This window comes from Myxine glutinosa, chromosome 10, assembly GCF_964187855.1.
Source record: "Myxine glutinosa chromosome 10, kmMyxGlut1.1, whole genome shotgun sequence".
NCBI classification, from domain to species: Eukaryota; Metazoa; Chordata; class Myxini; order Myxiniformes; family Myxinidae; genus Myxine; species Myxine glutinosa.
Genome location: NC_136270.1, coordinates 20,189,636 through 20,213,576, shown reverse-complemented (window position 1 = coordinate 20,213,576; position 23,941 = coordinate 20,189,636). Strand labels below are relative to the sequence as shown.

Sequence of the window (23,941 nt, the reverse complement as noted above, 5' to 3'; positions counted from 1 at the left end):
AGAATTTAATTTTGACACCAACATGAATCGACAAAAGTGGACTGTTTGGTTGGGACTTTGTGGAAGTGGTCAGGTGATCGGACCATTTTTCTTTCAAAGGAATGTCAATGGTAACAGTATCTGCAGATGATCAATGATGAAGTTTTACCGCAGCTGGGGGAGAACTTTGAGCGACAGGTTCGTGGTGTCTTCAGATATCTCTGGTGGGCCCAAGATGGCGCCCCAGCACATCGTCTTATCGCTGTCCAAGATCGACTGAGGGAACTCTTTGGAGACCGAGTCATCGCCCTCAACCATGCAGTGAAATGGCCGCCAAGATCACCTGACCTCATACCATGTGATTATTTCCTTTGGGGACATTTAAAGAACAAGGTGTTCGTAACTCCTCCCCGTGATCTTGACGAATTGCAGGGCCGTATTCGACATGAAGTGGATGCTTTGCGCAATGAACCGGCTATGGTGAGACGAGCAGTTCAGGGCATGCTCCGCCACTGTGAGCTTTGTGTTGAAAGGGGAGGTGGACATGTTGAAGGTGTGGGTGCATGAAGGCCAATCATTCCTGAGAAAAGTTCACATCTGACATTCATTTTGCACCAATTAGGCCGAAAAAAATATATTGCTGGTCTCTGGTCAGACCAAAGTTCTAGAATTGATGCGGCGATGTTTTTTTTTTTTTTTCGTTTTTTTTTGAAAAGCATGGATTGCACATATAGAGGTGTTTTTTGTGTCCTCATGCCTTGCGGTCCTCGTCATCTGCTGTGGCGCCGTCCAGAGAGAAATTAAAGACAGCCAATGGGACTTGTAGGCCTTTTTTTTGTAAATAATGAACACAAGCTTAAGTTATTTTAAAATGTATTTATTCTGAAAATTATTAAGTTCTTCAAGCATATTATAGACTGCTATTTCGATCTCGAGATCGCCTCGCTGTACCGTTAAACATTCCAATGCGTCGATCGCGTCAACATTGCGCATGCGCAAGAGGTCTAACAGGCCGATGGTCTCCCATGATCTCTTCTCCCTGTCCACCACATTATCACAGACACTTACTACTTCATGACAAACGAGATAGGATCCAGGCCTAACTAACGAGACCACCCACAGCTCTCTAGGCCTTCTGGTTGCTTCACATGAACCCGACAAAGAACGTCTTCGTTTCAATAAATGACAATATCCAGCCGATAGAGGCCTTGCATCCCGTGGGCGTCATCCAAGGCAACCGGTTCCGGCCGCCATCTTGGGTGGCATAAACAACATGGCGGGAAAGCTGTCGTTTCGTCAGACGGACCTGTCGGTTTACGCCCGTAGCTTGCCCGTTGAGGCGTTTTCGCGGTATTGCGAGAAAACGAGGCTGTGTCATCTGCCTGTGGACCCGTGTGGACCCACAAGTACGCCACACGCACTCCATGGTCCACACACACTCCACACGTACGCCACACACACTCCACACGTATGCCACAAGTACGCCACACACACTCCACAAGTACGCCACACACACTCCACACGTATGCCACAAGTACGCCACACACACTCCACATGTACGCCACACACCACACATACGCCACAAGTACGCCACACGTATGCCACACACACTCCACACGTACGTCACACACACTCCACACGTACGCCACAAGTACGCCACACGTATGCCACACACACTCCACACACACTCCACACACACTCCACAAGTACACCACAAGTACGCCATACGTATTCCACACGTACGCCACAAGTACGCCACACATACGCCACACACACTCCACAAGTACACCACACGTACGCCACACACACTCCACACGTACGCCATACACACTCCACATGTACGTAACCAAATGCCTAATCCTGCTTTTCACTTCGCGAGCGAAGGTAACAACCTCATGAGCCATATTCTCACCTCAGAGCTGCAGTCAAGGCAGCTATGAAACCGTTTTAGCGTTGTGTCGTCTGGATGAAATCGGGCTGTACATCCGACAGCACAACAACTCTCTACCATCGTGTAGGGGGCAATTTATATGTGAGACGAGTTTCAAATTGCCGCCATGACGTATGGTGGCAGAAGCAATGTTTTGCCACCCAAGCGGTCACGTGACTAAGACGATGACGTCACATGCAACTTCCCTATTGGATTCATGACGTCACGGCACACAAAACTACTCATATCTTTGGAACGGCTGGTTGGATTTGGACAAACTAAACGCAGTTTTGTAGGGGAGAACCGTGCGCGAACGTCGATACCAAATCTGAAAAAAAACAATTGTTGACGCGCAGGGTCAAAATCGATGCGCGCGCTGACCAGAGACAGGAAATATATTTTTCTCGGCCTTATCCTGACTTGCATCGATTAGCCAAACTTGTAAAAATGCGATTTGAACTTGTCATTTTCAATGAACATGTACTCGGTCATGTGTGACAGCAATGATGCATGGAAGGTATCAAAGGAAAGCTGATGATCTCCTCTTAATTAGTAAAGCACATGTAAATTGTCAAAGCAAATAACCGTTGCATATTAACCCCTTGAATTCGGATTACCTTTTTTTTGATACGCACTGTATAGCAGGATATCTTAAAAAGTTGTGGGCGGATGATTTTGATTAAATGTGATTCTGTATTGTGATTTTGTGGTCTACTCGAGGATACAAAATGTAAACTGTTCACCTGGTGGAGGTATGCGCTCTACTGAGTGCCATTGTAGTTTAAAGTGTATTCATTACTTGGAATGGCTTTTGCACAGGTTACTTGGATTGATTGCATTTTGGGGAATTAAACAGGTTATCCTAAACCCCCTCACCCCCTTGCTTTAGGGTTTGTATAATGTACTTTTCCAGGTGGGACATACAGCGGATTCGAGAGCAGCGCCAGTTGCAGAAGTTGCGGGAGCGGACATTCCGCAAGGAGGGAGTTCCAGAGCCAGAACCAGAGATGCTCTCGTTCTTCCCTGAGCCGGAAGATGGTGAGGAGGGTTAGGAAAAAGGAAAATGTATGTTAAGACATCTGGTGTTTAAGAAGTGTTTTTGTGCTTCAGTTGAGCAGTGGGACAAAATGTGACCAGGTTAGGCTTTATTACTGTTGAGGTTGTGCTAATGGCACCCCTTCTTATTTTATGTTTCTTCATTTTTTGAGTGAATGTTTCCTTGGTATGGTTTGTAAGACATTCACATTGTACATGACTGAGTTTGCAAATGACCATTTGGCCTTTAAAAAAAAAGGAAAACTGAATACTTGCCCCCTTTAGTTTTTGTTTTATTTATATATTTTTTATTACGTAAGGACACTTAAAATCCCATCATTCAAGTATTCCTATTGCTTTAATTCCACATTTGATTCCTCTTCAAACTTATTTTAACAATTTGAGTAAATCATAAATTTTCAGCAAATAGGAAAATATACTCCCTTCTACAATCTATCCATAAAACTCACAATTATGAAAATCAGAGGAAAATTACTCAAGTTATGAATAAAAAGGTGTTTTTGGCCAAAAAAAAAAAAAAGGTGGCATAAAGGTATTTTTGTTAATTAGGTCACAATCTGAAAAAAGTCGGACAAGCACAGGAGTGGAATATCAGGTGCACAACCTCGGTGCAGACCCACTATTATGATGCTAGAACATCTTGGAAAGCCAAGTGGTCTTTGAGATGCCGCATTGGCAAAATCATGTGATGGCGAAAAACCTTTCTTTTTTTTTCTTTCTTTTAAAAAAAATCCAGAGCACCATTTGACCTTGACCTTAAACCCAAATAGGTATGATGTGAATGCACTTTCCTCTACACTATCTAGGGAGGGCAATTTCGTTCTGATCGGACAAGCCTTAATGTAGTTTTGGTGGAAAATGTTAAAATGAATATAATTGGGTCATGACCTTAAAATTAGGTCAAGGTCAAAATAAACGAATCCTCTTGCCCTCCCCCATACTTTCTATTCCCATTATTGATGCTAAATTACATTCCGAAAGTCCCAGCCAGCTCCGAGATTCAATTTGAAATTGATAACATTCGGAAATTGGGGGTTTTGGGAGTGCAGCGAGGAACTGGAACGGCACTTAGTAGAGCGCATACCTTCACTAGGCTGAACAGTTTGCTTTGTGTCCCACTGATGTGCCGGATATGGATTCGGACCTGAAGCATAATCGAATCGGCTTGTTCTTGTCACCTGACCAACTAATCCACTTAGTTTTGTCATAACCCATCCACAAAATATCATGCTATGTAATATGGTCTTTGGTCCCATCTCTAAATGGTGAAGAATCACTTAAATATATTTTTTAATCTTGTATAATGATTCAGCTCTTCACCCAAATTGAATCAATTCTTCCCTGTCACACACGAACTTGTCCACCAAGTTTCATCCGTGCATAACTTTTTGAGATATTGTGTTTATATTGTTTTAACCCTATGGTGAAGAATCGCTTTTTTTTCCTTTTTTTTTGGATCCTGATCTGAATCCGGGTCTTCACCAAAATCTAATCGATTTGTCCTTGGCACATACCTAACCTCTCCACCAAATATCGAAATATTGTCTGAATCCCTCCACAACTTTTTTCGATATCCTGTTCACCGTTAAACAAACAAACAAGAAGACGTCATGCAGAGCACGATACTTGCAAAATCCGCCCCCCGCCGCGAAGAAAAAAAAAAGTCCATTGATACAGCAAATTGTCCATTTCATCAAGATTAAAATTGACAATCTTGATCAAAGCTCGGGTCAATAGGAATAAAAGTGACGATTTTTCAGATGAAAAATGATGATTTTGGAAGGTTGACCTTGAGTTGACCTTTGACCTTTTGACCTCAAAAATAGTTAGTTTCCATATTTAGAGACGATGTGCAAATGCTGTTCAATTTTCAAGTCAATCGGATGAAAATTGAGAATTTTAAGAACTTGGCCTATGTTGACCTCAAAAATAGTTGGTGGTTGAAATCAGTGACCATATATGTAAATCCTCTTAGAATTTCAGGTCAATCAAATGAAAATTGGTGATTTTAGAAATTCGGCCTATGTTGACCTTTTGGTCCATGTTTACCTAAAATATAATTTGTGGTTGAATTCAGTGACCAGATATGCAAGTCCTCTTCAAATTTCAAGTCAATCAGATAAAAATTGAGGATTTTAGAAATGTGGCCTATGACCTTTTGGCCGATGTTGACCTCAATTATACTTGGTGGTTGAATTCAGTGACCAGATATGCAAGTCCTCTTCAAATTTCAAGTCAATCGGATGAAAATTGGGGATTTTAGAAATTTTGCAAAGTTGGTGACCTTTGGCCTATGTTGACCTATTGACCCCAAAAACAATAGGCTTCTTGCTTTTGACCAACTCTACCATTTGGTGAAGTTTCGTGACGATCGGTTTAGAATTGGGACCTGTAGGCTGGTCGATATCCTATAGGCTGGTCGATAACAGACAGACAGACAGTACCACAAACGCAACCGACCAATATACTTGAAAAATCTTCGATTTTGCAAGTAACAAACAGACAGACAGGAGTGAAAACATAACCTCCAGTCACCGGTGGAGGAGGTTAAAAAAATGTATAATAAAAATATTTTTCTGTGGTGGTTTAGTACTCAAGGTCAAAGCAACTTTGTGGTACCATTAAAAATTTGCGGCACCAATTGTAGAAACAATCCCAACAACAGGTCAAGCCTTACACTATCCTATAGGGCAGCGGTCGGGAACCTATGGCTCGCGAGCCATATATGGCTCTTCCGGTGACGGCATATGGCTCCCAGACAATTTTGAGTTGAAAAAAAAAAAATTAAAAAAATTAAAAATCAGTTTGGAACTAATTTTAAAATACTTGTGATATTTCTTAATAATACTGTGTCATTTTAAAGTAAACAGAAATTAGTTTTGAAGATAAATTTCACGGGTCACGGGTCACCCGTGGGTCGGGTCGGGAACCAATGGCTCGCGAGCATGTCCGCGTCATTGTAAAGGTGAAGAAATCAATTTTATCAGATAGCCAACTAGTTTATCCGCTTCAACCCTTGTAACGGAAAAGATGGCGAAAAGAAAAAAAGACGATGATTACCGTGCATTCCAGGCTGCGTGGACAGAGGAATTTGCATTTGGTGAGAGAGCAGGATCTGCGGTATGTCTAATATGCAATGATAAAATTGCATCGATGAAACGGTCAAATATAAAGCGGCACTTCGATACGCACCATGCTTCATTTGCATCGAAATATCCAGCGGGGGACAGCAGGAAAAGGGCATGCGAGGAGCTACAGCGGAGAGTGCAGACGAGTCAGCAGCAACTACGTGTGTGGACCAAGCAAGGTGACGGGAATTCCGCTAGCTTTGCGGGTGCTTTGGCAATAGTAAGGAATGGAAAGCCATTCACAGATGGCGAGTATGCCAAAACATTCATGCTTGATGTGGCCAATGAACTGTTTGATGACTTCCCAAATAAAGACAAGATAATCAAACGAATAAAAGACATGCCCCTGTCAGCAAGAACTGTGCACGATCGTAGCATCATGATGGCAAATCAAGTCGAGGAAACACAAATTAAGGACATAAACGCCGGGACATACTTTTCTCTCGCGTTAGATGAGTCAACAGACGTTAGCCATCTATCTCAGTGCAGTATAATTGCCAGGTATGCTGCAGGTGACACACTGCGTGAGGAAAGCTTGGCTGTTTTGCCAATGAAAGGGACAACAAGAGGAGAGGATTTATTCACGTCTTTCATGGAGTTTGCTAAAGAAAAAAAACTACCGATGGATAAACTTATTTCTGTCTGTACTGATGGTGCACCCTGTATGTTGGGGAAGAACAAAGGATTTGTAGCGCTTCTCCGTGAACATGAAAAGAGAGCCATCCTAAGTTTTCATTGCATCCTGCACCAGGAGGCGCTTTGCACTCAGACGTGTGGCCAGGAGCTTGGTGAGGTGATGTCGCTGGTCATTCGAGTGGTCAACTTTATTGTTGCCCAAGCTTTAAATGATCGCCAGTTTAAAGCTCTGTTAGAAGAAGTTGGGAATCATTATCCCGGTCTGCTTTTACACAGCAACGTGCGTTGGTTGTCAAGGGGGAAGGTGCTCAGCCGTTTTGCAGCTTGCCTGAGTGAAATCCGGACTTTTCTTGAAATGAAAGGCGTCAAGCATCCTGAGCTAGACAACACTGACTGGCTCCTGCAGTTTCACTATCTCGTGGACATAACTGGCCATCTGAACCAGCTCAATGTGAAAATGCAAGGTATTGGAAATACAATCTCATCCCTTCAACAAGCAGTGTTTGCATTTGAAAGCAAGCTGGAAGTCTTTCTCAGGGACATTGAAACAGGTCGTCTTCTGCACTTTGAAAGACTGCAACAATTTAGAGATGCATGCTTAGCAAGTGACTCCACTCAACATCTGGATCTCCAGCAGCTAGCTGGCTTTACGTCCAATCTCCTGCAGTCATTCAAAGCACGTTTTGGAGAATTTCGTGCACGCACTGGTCTTTTCAAGTTCATCACTCATCCACATGAGTGTGCAGTGGACAAAATCGACCTGACATGCATCCCCGGGGTCTCTATCGGAGACTTTGAGCTGGAAGTTGCTGACCTGAAGGCATCAGACATGTGGCTGAGTAAGTTCAAGTCACTTAATGGAGAGTTGGAAAGTCTTGCGCGACAGCGAGCAGAGCTGGCGAGGGAACACAAGTGGACAGAAATGAAAAATCTTCAACCTGAAGACCAGCTGATTCTTAAAACTTGGAACGAGCTTCCTGTGACATACCACACAATGCAATACTTGTGTGAGTATTGCCGTATTGACCATGTTTGGCTCTACATATGCATGTGAGCAGTCATTCTCGCATATGAGGAACATTAAGACCAACCTACACTCATGTTTAACTGATGGAAGCCTCAACGCCTGCATGAAGCTCAACCTCACCACGTATGAACCAGACTACAAGGCCATCAGCAAAACCATGCAGCACCAGAAGTCGCATTAAAAGTAAGACATATTTAATTTATTATACGTTAAAAATACTATATGGCTCTCGATGAAATATATTTATAAATATTTTGCTTTTATGGCTCTCCCAGTCAAAAAGGTTCCTGACCCATGCTATAGGGGCAGGCTTAATTATTTGTGCTATATAACCACAATGTATTGTATATGCACATAAACAGTACGCATGTTTCTGCATCATACATTCGTGGCCAAAAATATTGGCACCCTTGCACCTTTTTCAAATAACTCACATTTTCTTTAAAAATAAGAAATTGAAATTGACAAAAGTATTTAGTCTCCACAATTCTTTATTTCACTGTTAATATTACAGAACCTTTGTTTTTAATTCAGAACTTAATAAATCCTTTTAAATAAAAAAATAAAAAGAAATGGCATTGACAAAATTATCGACACCCTTGACTTAATATTTGGTAGCACAGACTTTGGACAAAATAACTGCAGTCAAGCACTTCCTGCAGCTATGAATGAGCTTCCTCCACCTCTCTACTGGCAGTTTGTTCCACTCTTCTTGTGCAAACTGCTCCAGTTCTCCCAGCTTTGAATGGTGCCTTCTCCCAACTGCTGTTTTCAGATCTCCCCACAGGTGTCCAATGGGATTTAGATCTGCACTCAATGCTGGCTACTTCAGAACAGTCCAGTGTTTTGTCTTGAACCATTCATTGGTGCTTTTTGAAGTGTGTGTGGGATCATTGTCCTCCTGCAAGACCCATGACCTTCGACGGAGACCAAGCTTTCTGACACTGGTTTGAACATTGCGCTACAACATGCCTTGGTAATCTCCTGATTTCATGATTCCATGCACACATTCAAGGCAACCAATGCCAGAGGCAGCACAGCAACCCCAAAATATCACTGAACCTCCTACATGTTTGACTGTAGGGAAGGTGTTCTTTTCTTTGAAGGCTTCATTTTGTTTTCTGTAAACATAGAGATGATGTGCTTTACCAAAAAGCTCTAATTTGGTCTCATCTGTCTCATCACAGGACATTCTCCTGGAAGGATTTTGGCTTGTTCAGGTGTGTTTTGGAAAACTCCAGTCGGGCTTTCTTATGTCTCTCTCTCAGCAGTGGGATCCTCCTGGGTCTCTTACCATAGAACCCCCTTTCATTGAGTTGGTGACGGATGGTGCCAGTTGAAACTGTCCTACCTTGTGTCTGAAGTTCAGCTTGAATCTGTTTGACAGTTGATCAAGGTGTTTTCTCCACCATTCGAACAATCCTTTGCTGCAATCTTTGATCAAGTTTTCTCTTGCGGCCACGTCCAGGGAGGTTGGCTACAGTGCCATGGGCCTTAAACTTTCTGATAACATTGCGTACGGTGGACACAGGAACATCAAGGTCTCTGGAGATGGACTTGTAGCCCTGAGATTGTCCATGCTTGGCTACAATCTTGTGTCTGACCTCCTCAGACAATTATCTGGTTTTCTTTCTTTTCTCCATGCTCATTGTGGTACACACAGTGACACAAAACAGCAGAATGACTCCTTTTCTGTCTTCAAACTGGTTGAATGAGTGATTTTTATGTTGCAGGCACCTGCAACCCACCACAGGTGAGTTCATTTCCAAAGTAAAGGAGAATCACCTGGTTGAAATTTAATTTGAACAACTTCTAAAAGGTGCCAATAATATTGTCCGGGCCATTTTTGGATATATGTGTGGAATAAGATAGGATTTAGTAATTTTTCAGTTTTTTTGTTTTGTTCCACTACAGACCAAAGAAATACAGATGTGGATACCAAAATATATTTTTATTTCAACAATTTTCTGGAAAAAATGGTGCATTATTTGAAAAAAAAAGTGCAAGAGTGCCAATATTTTTGGCCATGACTGTATATGTAAGCCAGGTTATTTTTATTTTCTGGAGCAATCGAGGAAACGATCTGTTGCCCATACACTGCCCAACTAAAGGGATGTGTCAGAAGAGCGTGTTGCATGCTTGGAACTAGATAGCCCATAGGGCGGGTACCTAGTATTAATAATCATAAAGATAATAACATGACCCTGCTTGCCACTCCCATAAGGAGTGGGTGCTTTGGGTACCCTTAAACATCTAACTGTGAAAAGTACAAAATCCTAATTTATTTCACTTTGTTCCTCTTTCATTCTTTTAAAATTAGCCTTCCTAATGTCAGGCAGGAAAAAACTATAAAGCATGTGTTTTATTATTATTATTATTATTATTATTCTAATAATAACGGCGGCTAACCCCTGCTCTTGCAGGGAAAATGGCCTTAAAATGCATGTTGTTGTTGTTGTATTATTATTATTCTTTTTCTATTGCTTATGTTAAAGCATACCTTATCAATTGTGTTTGGGTTCAATAAACCCTTCCCCGATTTAAGACTTTACCCTAATCCGTTTTTTGTGTCTGTGTTGTGTTGTAGTTGAGATCCTGGAAGTTACACCCCTGCTACCTGTGGTGGCATTTGGTCGGCCAATTCCTCGCCTCTCACCACAGTATGTCTGGTTTCTCGACTGATACTAGCAGAACATTGACTATTACCACGGGGTTATCTACATGGGAAGATAATGTATGGGTTTACTCTAGCAGGGTTGTCACACACTGCTTTGTTTGTTTGGAGAGTAAAACGTAAACGAACTGCTAACCACGTCACACATGATGGCAGCTGCAGCCAATATCTTTCACTTATTAACCACAAGCACGGTGTACCCAATAAAAGCCAGTTGGTTACATACACATTATGAACAGCACATCAACGGCTGTTCTTGATAAGATTTTTAAAAGGGAAAAAAATAAAATAAAAACCATTTCCTCTCTTTGGAAAAATAAAAAATAGTTTGAAATGTGAACTAGGCCAGTCTTTTAGTGGGGTTTTTTTCCCCATTAACTTGCATCTCCATTCAAATTGATCATGAGCATCCTGTGACTTAAAAACAGAGATGACGTACCACTTCCATGCTGGTGCTCTTATTATTTTTTGTGTCCAAAAATCAAGGGTTATGGAAGAGCAAAGTGACATAAGGTAAAGAAGATAATGTAGTGGGGCCATATTTTTAAAATAACAAGCAAGGGAATAAGTTTGTAACAAAAGAGGAGGGGAAGAAACATGGTAACCTTGCAAGTAAGCGGATTGAGTTAGATGAGAAGACCGCAGGTGGTTGGAAAGTCTAGATTGGGGGTCCAAGAGGGGGTTACTGTAAGAATGCATGTTTGCTGGAACATTTGCCTACTGATGGGACAAATTATCTAATCTGACTGCAGTGCAATCTGGATCTGTGCTTAACTTCAGTTCAAAGCACTTATTGTTTGCCAATATTGTGGTGGTATAATGAAGCAACCAAGACAAGAATGTTACTGGACACGTTCTGACTTGATTATACACCTCACTAAAATGAGGGAAAGTCTGGATATTCACTTTAAGGTAGGGGTATATTTATCATCTGACAAGTCTGCTACAATTCGTTAATAACTCGAGAGGCTCTTTAATTCGTTATAATCTCTACTAAATATATCAGTAAGATACAAGAGGCATTCAAAAAGTCAAATAAACAAGATACAATAACGAGCAAGACACCCGAATTAAAAAAAATTCAAGCATATACAGTATAACTGTATGTTTTGATTAAGCCCAGCATGTACTGCATGAGAATATATTGTTACGGACACGACTTAGATGTTGCTTGACCGAGCGGAATGGCCGCCGTGTTCGCACAGTTTACCCGATTACACTCGAACGTTGGCCGAATCGCGCTATGCTAAATCAATGAAGGAAAGGACACAACGGCTGGGATATATGCAATGACACAAGGGGTACAGTTCTCAAGACCTCCGGAGGAGGATATAATTGGTAATGCAGAAACGGGTAGATTACACGGTAAGAGGTAAAGCACAGAAAAGATGGGCACTTAGACACAGTCTTATCTATCCCCGACAGACCACAGACAAACGGGACAAGACTGACTTACACAGGGATTGATGGCAAGGAAGGGCAGGCAGTCGATAGCACAAGGTGCACCTTGGCTCAGGGGCAGAATCAAACACGGTCCGGTCCAGAGATGCGGGGAGGTATTCAGCGCTTGGAGGTGGCATCTTCTCTCTCCGTGCTGGGGGCGCATCTCACGTCACCTCCCTCTTCCTGCGCATGTCCAACGGGGAGTGACACGCCCTCGGCTCGTTAGCTCCGCCCCAGATGGAATCGGTCCGCCGCTCCTATTGGGTGCGGGGGGGGGGGGGGGGTTACCGGGCTCCGTCCTTGACGAGGAGCTGACAGCGAGCCCCTGCGTGGTAACCCCGTCGGAGCACATGTTCAATGGCGGCTAACCAAGCCGGAGTGAGGACGCACACTCCCCGCGCCGCCGCCGCTGTTGTTGTTGTTGTTGTTGTTGTTGTTGTTGTACCATGAGGAAGAGCTGCGGGGAGGTATTGGGAGGTCCTAAACTTTCTAACGGTGCCATACAATCACATTCTGGTGCAACGAAGAGTCAGAATTAATGGAAACGAGTCCTTAACTGACATAGACTAAGAATAACTAGCAAGATGTCCTATAGTTGTCTACGTGAGATGCGGTGAACCTGGATGCGACATTTAATGGGGGAAATAGGGGAAGGTCGGGGCTACAGAGTGTTGTTTACAGACAATGGGACTAGGGAATGGGGGATTGGGGATAGTTGGGAAATATTGGGGAAATAGGGGAATATTTACAAGCGGATATGGATGGAGGCCAAATCCCATATCCGCAACATTGCACCCTTCTCTACCTCGGGGCGTCCCGACCCGATAAATTTTTACCTACGTTAGTGTGGCACTCAGATGTAGTTCCCTCTACTATTAACTCAACCCTGAGTGCGACAGTTTTACAGATGTTCACAAATGAGTAAATATGTCCCCCTGCGACGTTGCACCCTTCTCCTCACAGAAACACACCCACAGGATAACCGAATCGCGGAAAGAATCCTCAAACTAAACATACAGCCGGTAGGGAGCATCATTTATACAAGACTACACTGATATTTACACTACGATCCAGGACCTGTTCTTTGAGGAACACATGCAGATGTTATGCATAGAGAGAGAGCACGCATGCCAGCATCGATACACCAACCCACGAGTGCTCTGTGGCCTTACGGCCTTTAATAATGTGCAGAGCACCCCATCCAAGCACCAAAAGCACCACCCCATCATGTACAGTCAGCACCATCCGGTGCACCAATAAAGTGTTCATAGTCACCGGTGGTGTCGCAGCCGGCCGATGTTCTGCCGCTGGTCTTGCCTTCATGTGGTGTACTTGGCCTTCTTGCTTCTTTAAAAATAAAGAAAGGCGCCAACCGCGTCCATTTCTGAATTGTGGCCGTCAGGGGGGCCAACTATAAGCGGTTCACCTGTATGGCATAGGTGCCACGTTGACCCAGAGGTCCATCAACAGGTGGTGCTTGCCCGCAAAAGAACTGCGGTCCATTGTGGGCGGCCACCAAAATTGCGGTCCATATGGTGTATCGATCCAGGCAGCAAGCAGTGAAAGTGCAGGCCCACAACTGCGGAGCCAGCACCTCTCTCTCCTCTCTCTCTGCCCCAAAGCCAGATCCTCGGAGGTGGGAGACAAAAGAAGACAATTGAGTAAGGTGGTAAGGGCGCAAAAGTGCACGCAATACAAGGTAATGCACACTGGGGGCACATGGGAACCAGGTGAGACAGGTACGTTCCTACCGTACGCCCCCCCCCCCCACCAGGTAACCTACATTGCCCCTCCCTTACCCCTTACTGTATCCACAAAACACAACACTACCCATAAACATCTACTTTACAAATCAACAAACGTCCCTACTGTCTTCCCCGTTCCTCCCATAAACCAAATTCGTCTTCTCTCCCTCCTAACCAATCAAATTTGCCATTTCCAACTCTCATCAAAATTTGCCATCTCCAATTCAACATCAAAATTTGCCATCACCAATTCATCATCAGTCCCTCCTAAGGAGGGAGAGATGGAATCACCCCAATGTCTCATCCACGTCGTGATGCGTCTCACCAATCCAACCAGCAATTCTTATTTCCTGCAACACAGAACAAAGGAACACCGGTGTGGAGTCATCATCATCACCTCAGGTAAGTGGCTGCGTATGGTGCGACAGGTTCATCAATCCTAACTATTTCCTAACTGACTTTAACAACTTTACATTACCCGGGGTCTTTCCCTGCCAATCCATTGGCCAACTTACACTATGGGTTCTAAAAACCATTTCCCATTGACCAAACTGTGGTGCCTCTCAATTTGGGGTCTCACTCCCCCGATTCAACACTCGGTGCTCTCGCACAATTTCTGGGCTGTGACGTGTAGCTCTCCCAGCAGGTCTACCCACCTGCACACCTCCACCACTGTAGTTGCCACCCGAGCTTACCTGCTCCTCACCCTAACCTAACTAACTGGGGAAGGCCCTCTCGCACTCTCACCCCCTCAGTGCCCTCTCTGGCACGGGCTGCCCGATCCACACCCGGGATCCTCAGGCACCCACTGACACTAACGGCTCCCAGAGCCCACCTGCGGCCTCACCTGGCCGACATCCTCACAGTGGTGGAGTGCCCAAACCAACTACACACACTAACAGGCTACACGCCCAGCCATTTCCACAACATTAATGCACCCATCCACAACACCATTCTGCAACCGCACCACAAATGCCAATATCCAACCACAATTTACCTATACCCTCTACCTAACACTTACACTACCCGCCCCGGGTATTCGTGATGGGGGTCCACTCTTCCCCCATCCACACCTTCGCACCATGCACACCACTCCGTACCACTTACTCCAACTCTCTCCACACCAGTCATTCTCTGCTCCATATATTCCACACACCTGTACTTGCACACCTGTGCTCTCACACCTGGTGCCACCTGCACCCTTCTCTCCCCAAAGCGCATTCGCGCTGATCCACAACACTCACTACTCATACACTGCTCCACACACCTGTCCAGTTCTCACACAGCATCATCTCATCTAACTACTCCCCTCTGAAACTTGCGCTTCCCAGTCGTCCCTTTAAACTATTGCGCTCCCTCGTCATTATCAACCACTAAGCTACTACGTCCCCACTACAGGTATCAGTCACTAACTAACCTTAACGTTACCTAATGTCATCTTCGCTAGATCCCTATCAATATCCTAACCCACCCGGGCTAGTTTTCACTGCCATACACCCCATAAACCTAGTGCTCCTTTGCCCCATATCATGGGAAGGGTGGCAGGGATGCCACCCTTACCCACCGTCATACGGCGCGAGTGGGACCTTGTGGGACCACCTCGTATGCGAGTCGTTGCCCGCCTGCCGGACCCCGTGCGTCGCCCCTTGCGGGGTCAGTGCGGGGCCGAACCGGCCGGGCCCCCACAGTACATTACCCCCAAGGGGCTCTCGTGCCTCCCCTGTCCCTCTAAAAACTACCCCTGTTGGTGTCGATGCATGGGTCACACTTCCGCAACCCGCTACCCATTCCATACCACCACAACCTTGCTCACCCACACCTCGCACCTCTCGTTCCATACCCTCCGGACCAGCCATACACCTCACTCTTGGCCTCTCACGAACATCCGTGTCTATCTCGACCCCCAAGCTTATTAAATCACCTGGCGCATCATACGCACGACCATATTGGTCACCACTTACACCGGGTCCTCTTTCTCTTCGCTTCTCCTCCATCACCTGCGAATCCCTCATCCGGTTAATGAGCACATCATCACGATCCGAACACAGACTTTGGACCAATTCTTTTACCTCCTCCTTTATCTCTTTCTTATCCTCTCTCCGTCGCTTCTTAATTTCGCTCACCCCTTCTTCCACTTCTTCTAATTTCTGCTTCACCTCCTTCATCTCCTCGTGCGCCCCTTTAAGTTCTTCCTCTAACTCCACTTTATTTTTTTCTATGTGCTCCCGCACCTCCCGCTCTTTAACCTCCATCACCTCTACCACCTTGTTCATTTTCCTCGTCAGGTCCTCGTGTACCGTCTGACACTCTTTTTTAATTACCCCTACGTCCTTTTTCATCTCCTTCTGTGTCGATTTTAAACCCTCTATTACCGCTGTGTTCTTCTTTACCTGGTCCCCCAACTCCTTTTGTCCCACTGTCAGTTGTTCTACTCCCAGCGTCAACTCCTCTATACCACCTTGCAATTTTACAGTCCCCTTTCTCACCTCCTTCTCCATGCGCTCCTTACAGTGCCTCACCTCCTCGCGCACTCCTCCGACCTCCTCACTCACACCTTCTGATCTCTTCTCCCATCACTTGCATCTCCTGCCCAGATGCCACCCTCATCTGCTCCATTTCCTCCCTGTGAGCATCCAATTTAGTTTCTACCCCCATTCTGACCCCCTCTATCTACTGCCCCATTTGTTTAACTTCCCTTTCCGCTTGGTCCCTCATGTCCCTCAATTTGCCTTCCATACTGTTTTCTAACCCCTCTAACCCCTCTTGCATCCCTTCCATTTGATTCTCTTGAGCGGCCATTCTGTTTTCTACCCCCATTAACCCCTCCTGTATTTCCCCTAATCTATTGTCTAATCCCTCTATTCTACTCCCTAACCCTCCGATCTGGGCCCCCATGTCCTCCCTCAATTTCTCGCTATTGGACCCCATACTGTTTTTCAAACCTCCAATTTGGTCTCCCATTTGTCCCATAAGGGCCCCCATCATTCTGTTTTCCATTTCTTCATTATTCTTGCCCATAAGGGCCTTCATTTGCATAAAAAAGGTTCAAATCCACCGGTGGCGCTACTATGGGCGCGGTCGCCGTGGCCATGTGCGAGGCGCCATTTTGCGCGCCCGTAACCTCGTGCGCGACGACGCTATTTTGCGAACCTGCCACCCTCACTGCTTCGCTCTCCTCTTGTCCCTCAATTTGGTCCTGGATCGACCCTGCCTCACTCTCCTCTACCGGAACCCAGCCGTCTTGATCTGCCATAGCGCGACTTTCAAAATTCGGGTTTTTATTTTTGTAAAACACAATCAAATTTCGCCGTTATAATTTCGAGCGCGTGAAGCGCGCTTCGGGTCCAATCTCACTCCTCGACACCAATTGTTACGGACACGACTTAGATGTTGCTTGACCGAGCGGAATGGCCGCCGTGTTCGCACAGTTTACCCGATTACACTCGAACGTTGGCCGAATCGCGCTATGCTAAATCAATGAAGGAAAGGACACAACGGCTGGGATATATGCAACGACACAAGGGGTACAGTTCTCAAGACCTCCGGAGGAGGATATAATTGGTAATGCAGAAACGGGTAGATTACACGGTAAGAGGTAAAGCACAGAAAAGATGGGCACTTAGACACAGTCTTATCTATTCCCGACAGACCACAGACAAACGGGACAAGACTGACTTACACAGGGATTGATGGCAAGGAAGGGCAGGCAGTCGATAGCACAAGGTGCACCTTGGCTCAGGGGCAGAATCAAACGCGGTCCGGTCCAGAGATGCGGGGAGGTATTCAGCGCTTGGAGGTGGCGTCTTCTCTCTCCGTGCTGGGGGCGCATCTCACGTCACCTCCCTCTTCCTGCGCATGTCCAGCGGGGAGTGACACGCCCTCGGCTCGTTAGCTCCGCCCCAGATGGAATCGGTCCGCCGCTCCTATTGGGTGCGGGGGGGTTACCGGGCTCCGCCCTTGACGAGGAGCTGACAGCGAGCCCCTGCGTGGTAACCCCGTCGGAGCACATGTTCAATGGCGGCTAACCAAGCCGGAGTGAGGACGCACACTCCCCGCGCCGCCGCCGCTGTTGTTGTTGTTGTTGTTGTTGTACCATGAGGAAGAGCTGCGGGGAGGTATTGGGAGGTCCTAAACTTTCTAACGGTGCCATACAATCACATTCTGGTGCAACGAAGAGTCAGAATTAATGGAAACGAGTCCTTAACTGACATAGACTAAGAATAACTAGCAAGATGTCCTATAGTTGTCTACGTGAGATGCGGTGAACCTGGATGCGACATTTAATGGGGGAAATAGGGGAAGGTCGGGGCTACAGAGTGTTGTTTACAGACAATGGGACTAGGGAATGGGGGATTGGGGATAGTTGGGAAGTATTGGGGAAATAGGGGAATATTTACAAGCGGATATGGATGTAGGCCAAATCCCATATCCGCAACAATATGATTTATTGTATACTAGCAGGGGTACGCTGGGCGGAGGGGGGGGGGGGTTGGGGGAGGGAGGAGGCAGGAAAGGGAGGGGAGTGGAAGGGGGTTCATCACCTTTTTCGTTGAATATATGCTGGTGAATGTGCCGTTCATCACGTTTGAGTTAAGTGTGATGCAGATCAGGAAGAAGAAGAAGCCTTACTTCCAACTTCGTACACTTCCGGAATTGTTTGATTCATTTGTGTTCAAATGTCTGGTGATTGTTTTGTATTTATTTATGCGAATGTGTACTTGTGTGTAACTGTCATTAATTTAAAAAGGCTTAGGCACTATCGAGTGCTTTTTTTTTTTCTTTTCTTTTTTAAATAAACCCAAAAAACGAACATTGTTTTTTTATTTTTTTAAATATATATACATATATATATTTGCCTAAAACACTCACAGGCACTTACCGATTAACCTCTGAAAGTTTGACAGATCCGTTCAGCCATCTCTGAGAAAAATGGCGACACAGACAGACAGACACAGACAGACCGACGGCTCTCTTATATAGTAGATCACTGATCATTGTTATACATGCGAAGGCAGCATGGTGCAAACCAGAATAGTACAACATGGTCCAGGTTGGTAATTATGGTTTAACATCACGGCATAGGGTTGTATAGCATTGTGCACATCGATGCAGATTAGTGTTTATATATTGTTAGACACACATACATCTTGTTCTCATTTCTGTTCGTCACAATTCTAACCTACACACACACACACACACACACACACACACACACACACGCACACGCACACGCACACACACACACACACACACAACCTATGTACTACATGAGAATATATGATTTATTGTATATCCCTGGTCACTGCTACGCACTCGAAGGCAGCATGTAGCTGTTGCACGTAACACACTCTTGCACTTGCAAGGTAGAAACATAAAGTACGAACCACCTCCTATCAGGATGTAAAAAAAAACAAAAAAACTCACGTCAGAGCAGCTGTACACCCAAAGATACAACTAAGTATGTTGAGTAATCAATCCATTGGCACATCTGCAAAAGTCTCAATATCTCCAATTCCAGAAAACTTGTGGAAACATAAACCAAAAGCAATCACTGAAAACAAGGAAGTAATGCTCACGTATGACCGAATGATCCCATCAAGCATGAACATAGAAAACAAAGTATTGTGACCGGATATAGTACTGAGGTAAAAAAAAAAAGAAGAAGAAGAAAACAAGGCATTGCTAATTTAGGTGTCAGTCTTCAGTGGTTTTGACCTAAGCAACTCAGAAATCAAGGAAATCACGAAATACCAAGGCCTCAAAATTGAAGTGAAAAGATCCTGGAAGCTGAAGAGCTCTGAAATTGTACTAGTGATTATTGGAGAGCAACGGGACTGATAAAAAATAACCTTACAGAGATTTTAAAATCCATCCCTGGGAATATTACGCATCCACCAGAAAACAAAAGCAAGATTTACCGTGCTCTGGTGCTATCTATCCTGTGCAGGTCAGGAGTGGGCAACTATTGCTGTAAACCTGCACAGACTGGATATATTCGACATGAAATGCCTCAGACATCTGGAGAATGTTCATTGGTACCAACAACGCATTGCAAACTCGCAGATTCACCACCAAACCAAACAGCCCCTAGCCTCGTCCACAGTCCACCAGCAACTCCTCTGTTGGCATGGACATCTTCATCGCACACCGGTTAACATACTGTCCGTCCTACCAGGTATATCACTTCAATCCAACCAAAGCTGGTGCAGCCGCAAAACAAGATTGTCGGAGACAATCATGCCCGGTGTTGGCTAAACGGTTAAGGTGGCTGCCTTAAGACATTAGGGTCCTGAGTTTGAGCCCCTGTCGTGACGTTAAAATAACACCAGTTGGGTTGACTCTACCTGTCATCCTTTGCGAGATCAGCAAAATTAGTACCATTTTACTGGGAAGAATGAGCCATTCAAGTATCCTGTGTCGGAGTGGTGACCCGTCCAGGACCGTGTCCCCTAACCAACGGAAAAACTGCCTCAGCAGCCCTATTTGTCTGAAGACGCAAAAGTATTGGCTCTTCTTCTGAGACAATCAGACAGGATCTGACTGAATGAGACAGGTTTCTTTTTTTTTTGTCTAGCAATTGATATGTTTCTTCAAGTCTTTTCGCTACAAGCTTCGACTTAAAAAAAAAAAATGCCCATCTACTCTGCATCACTCTCTTTATACATGTATATGATATCATTATTTATTTGTACTTGCCCTTGTTGTACAGAGTATGAAATTGAAAATTGACTTCAGCCAAAATGATCCCTGCCCCTCGACTCTCACCCGAAAAGATGGAAGAATATTATCCTGGAAGCGACCATGCTGAGCCTTAATTCAGCAAGGCCCCTAAGTCAAGTCAAGTTTCCTTCTCCATCTTTTGCCAACTATATGAGTAAAGCATCTAATGTCAACCCATCAAATTCAGCAACAGACCCAAACCCACCAGAAACCTCTTAACCAAAACAACTCTCATAAAACTACCATCACAACATTCAGAGATACTCAGAGCTGCCATTAAATTGAAAGCTCAACACATCGTCACCCAATACATTTTACCCAAAAATAAGAAATCATGAATTGATTTTTATATTAATAACTTGTTTTGAGCTAACTAGCTTATCTTGAAATCCTTCCTCTGTAAGGCATTACGAGTGTTTATTGTCCCCCGTTTGCATTGTTGGCTAATTAATATAATTTGGTTTGATGAAGAGTCTCATGCATTGTTTTCCTTGCCACACCTCGTTCGTGTTTTAATTCTCCCACCCCAAACGTTTTGCCTGTTATTACCATCGTCAAAGGAGAGGGTGTTGCATTTGCGTCCATTTTGCTGTCTGTTTGTCCGCACAGAATGTGTTAACGTAGGTCACAAATGCCACCTAGTGGTAGCCAGTAGAACATGTTCTCTTTTTCTTTTTTCAACCGTGCACCTCTATAAGGTATATACAATTAAGAATGTGAGTACGTCTATAAAGTATGTACAATTAGAATACGAGTATGTCTATAAAGTATGTACAATTAGAATACGATTATGTCTATAACGTATGTACAATTAGAATGTGAGTACGTCTATAAAATAAATACTATAAAAATACAAAACCAGTCTGGGTGAGGGTAGAGTCTAGTTTTATTCATTGTTTTCCTTCCCTCCAGTCCTCATTGTTTCTATCCCTTTTAATCCCACAATTAATCCTGCTATTCCCATTTTCTGGATTTATATTTGCAGTCTTGAGTTTGCTGGATAATTTATGTTGTTTTTCTCAACATTGATATTGTTGCATGTAACACATTTATCTGGTATAAGAGGGCTTCTCAGCCATCTGCAGATTATGACATGGTCTTTCTGTTGAGCAAATATTGATTGAATGTATGTAAACCTGGAGGGTTTTCTGTCCTTGCTTAGCAGGTGACACATCACCCAAGTCACCACGTTTGCTCAGGAATGTCCGTTCATTGCGGTCGCTTTCAATGTCGCTAAGCAATTGAGGACTATCTTGTAAAACATAAAAATCGACTAATGAGATTTTTCTACAATTTGACGTGTAGTAAATACAGATATGTGAAAATGTTAACCATTAGGCAGACTCATTGACACATTTCCCCTTTTTGCCTCAAATTTGGTTGTGGAGTTAAACAATCAATATTCCCACATACCCTGACACCCCTTTTCCATCTGAAGATCCATCTTTTCCACCTTTTGGTTGTGTATATGTGTGTGGGACCATTTCTCCCTCTCATGTTATTTATTTATTTCATTTAAATATTACTGTTTCACCATTTGTGGGATTTTACCTGTGAATAGGAATATAATTATGTACACATTTCTGATTTTTCTTTAATCGTTTATATTGGCTTGGCTGCTGTTGTTTACCGCAGAGACTTTGAGTTGCCATGGTTGGATGATCGAAGTCGTCAGCGTGTGGAGACGCCAAAAAAGCAGTCTGCGCTGGGCCGGAGCAAAGGCCGCTGATTATTCGGACGGCCTTGATGCGCTGAGTTTCCACAAATTCTAACAAGTTGTGGCCACTGTTTCTGGTCCATGGAATGATGCACGGCAGAAAGACTTGTCAGGAAGAGATTTGGGATCATCCTGACTGCTCTGAACGTCAACCTGTGAGAACGCCTACGTAAAGCGAGGAGATAGACTTGTTGTTTACAATTTTCAAACGTGACCTCTTTACATTTGCTTTCGTTTAGTTGTTGTTGTGGTTTTTTTTTTTTTCTCTCTGTCTCTCAGGCTGAAATTGTGCAAGTGACAGTTTTCCATCGTCTCTGTGCATATTAACTGCAGTCTGTCTGTTTTGTGGTCCACTTGTATGGCCTTGAAGCATTCTCCCATCCCTTTACACTCCCTCTGGGCTTTTTAAAGCCATGTCTACACTGGAGAGTAAACAAAGTTTGGAGGTGGGAGTGGGTGAGGGGGGTGTTGTATTCAAAGAAATTATCCTTGACCTCTCCTTCCCTTCACCCCCTCCTCTCAATAAGTTTACCTTTTCCTGTAATCATTCATTTTATGACCAGCTCATTCTATCGGTTGGTATCTGATGATATTCAGGAAAGCGGATCCATTAGCAATTGCTTTAAAATGAGGAACGCACAGTTAATTTGAGGTTCACCCTGCAGTCTTGTGAGGAACCCCAAATTGACATGTGATACACCGAGTAATTATTTACCTTGACTTGATTACCAGATTCAAGTTTGCTATTGTGGAGACCACGTTTGGAGCGTCAAGATGCTATCTGTCCACCCACAAAGGCTTAGTTGCCCTTTTGTTTGTCATCTTTATCTAAGTTTCATATTCGGGTAATTTTTTGTATACATGGAGGCTTTGTCTTGCTGCTCATTTCTCTCACCTCTCACTTCCCATTTCTACCTTGTCTATTTTTGATCGAGAGACGTGCGTATGTGGTTCCTGGTGGCTACATGGTGCACCAAACTGTACATAGTTCCAGCTGACCCGTTTGCACCATTGCCTGTTAGGATTGGGGTCATGCCGATGTTGGCAGCTGTTGCCTGTAAAATGCTGAGTTTTTGTACCGATCTGTTCTGATGTAGATGTCATTAAAATCACTGAAGCGGAACAAGATGCCTGTATTATGTTTTATTATTATCTACATTTGGGGCTGTCATGATGGCCAAGAGGTATGCACACTTGCCTTTAAACTGTCTGGCCTGTTTGAATCCTGACCCAGCTATAAACTGTCCTGGTGTTTTACACTGTAGCATGAGAATGACAGCTTGAATCATCTTTCAACGAGAGCAAAGTTGGTGGCGCTCCATTGCAAATCCCCACGATTCTCACCAAAAGCAACGTTAAAAGATGGCATAAGGTTCCATTCAGGAATGACCCAATATGAAATTTTAGTTTAAATTTTTCTTTTGCCATTTGACCCATGAACGTGGGGTCAAATCCAAATAATCTTTACATATTTCATGCGTCCCCCAATCCAATATATAATTATATATATATATAATTTATATATATATATATATATATATATATATATATATATATATATATATATATATATATATATATGTATATACATACAGTCATCCCTCGTTTATCATGGGGGTTACGTTCCAGAACCCCCCGTGATAGGTGAAAATCCGCGAAGTAGAAACCATATATTAATTTTATTATTTTAATATATTTTAAGCCTTTAAAAACCCTCCCCATACTCTTGTAAACCTTTCCCACGGTCTTATAAACCCTTTCTACACTCTTAAACACACTTTTGAGACCCATCCTTACGTATTAGAAAAATATTTGTACGTGTATATATAGCTGTACAGTATATTTGAAAATACTGTAATAGATACTGGGTAAGTATATAAATAATA

At 44.0% G+C, this 23,941-nt stretch overlaps 1 protein-coding gene across 2 annotated transcripts in view; it reads left to right on the top strand.

Moving 5' to 3' along the window:
• MSL1 (MSL complex subunit 1) overlaps positions 1-23,183 on the top strand; it is a 50,720-nt gene extending 27,537 nt beyond the window's left edge. For both annotated transcript variants that reach the window (XM_068127322.2, XM_068127323.2), the window contains exons 6-8: positions 2,823-2,947; positions 10,344-10,416; positions 21,974-23,183. In XM_068127322.2, coding sequence (XP_067983423.2) covers positions 2,823-2,947; positions 10,344-10,416; positions 21,974-22,067 — 292 coding nt within the window. In that variant the 3' untranslated portion in view covers positions 22,068-23,183. The remainder of the gene's footprint in view (positions 1-2,822; positions 2,948-10,343; positions 10,417-21,973) is intronic.
• The last annotated feature ends 758 nt before the right edge of the window (positions 23,184-23,941 follow it).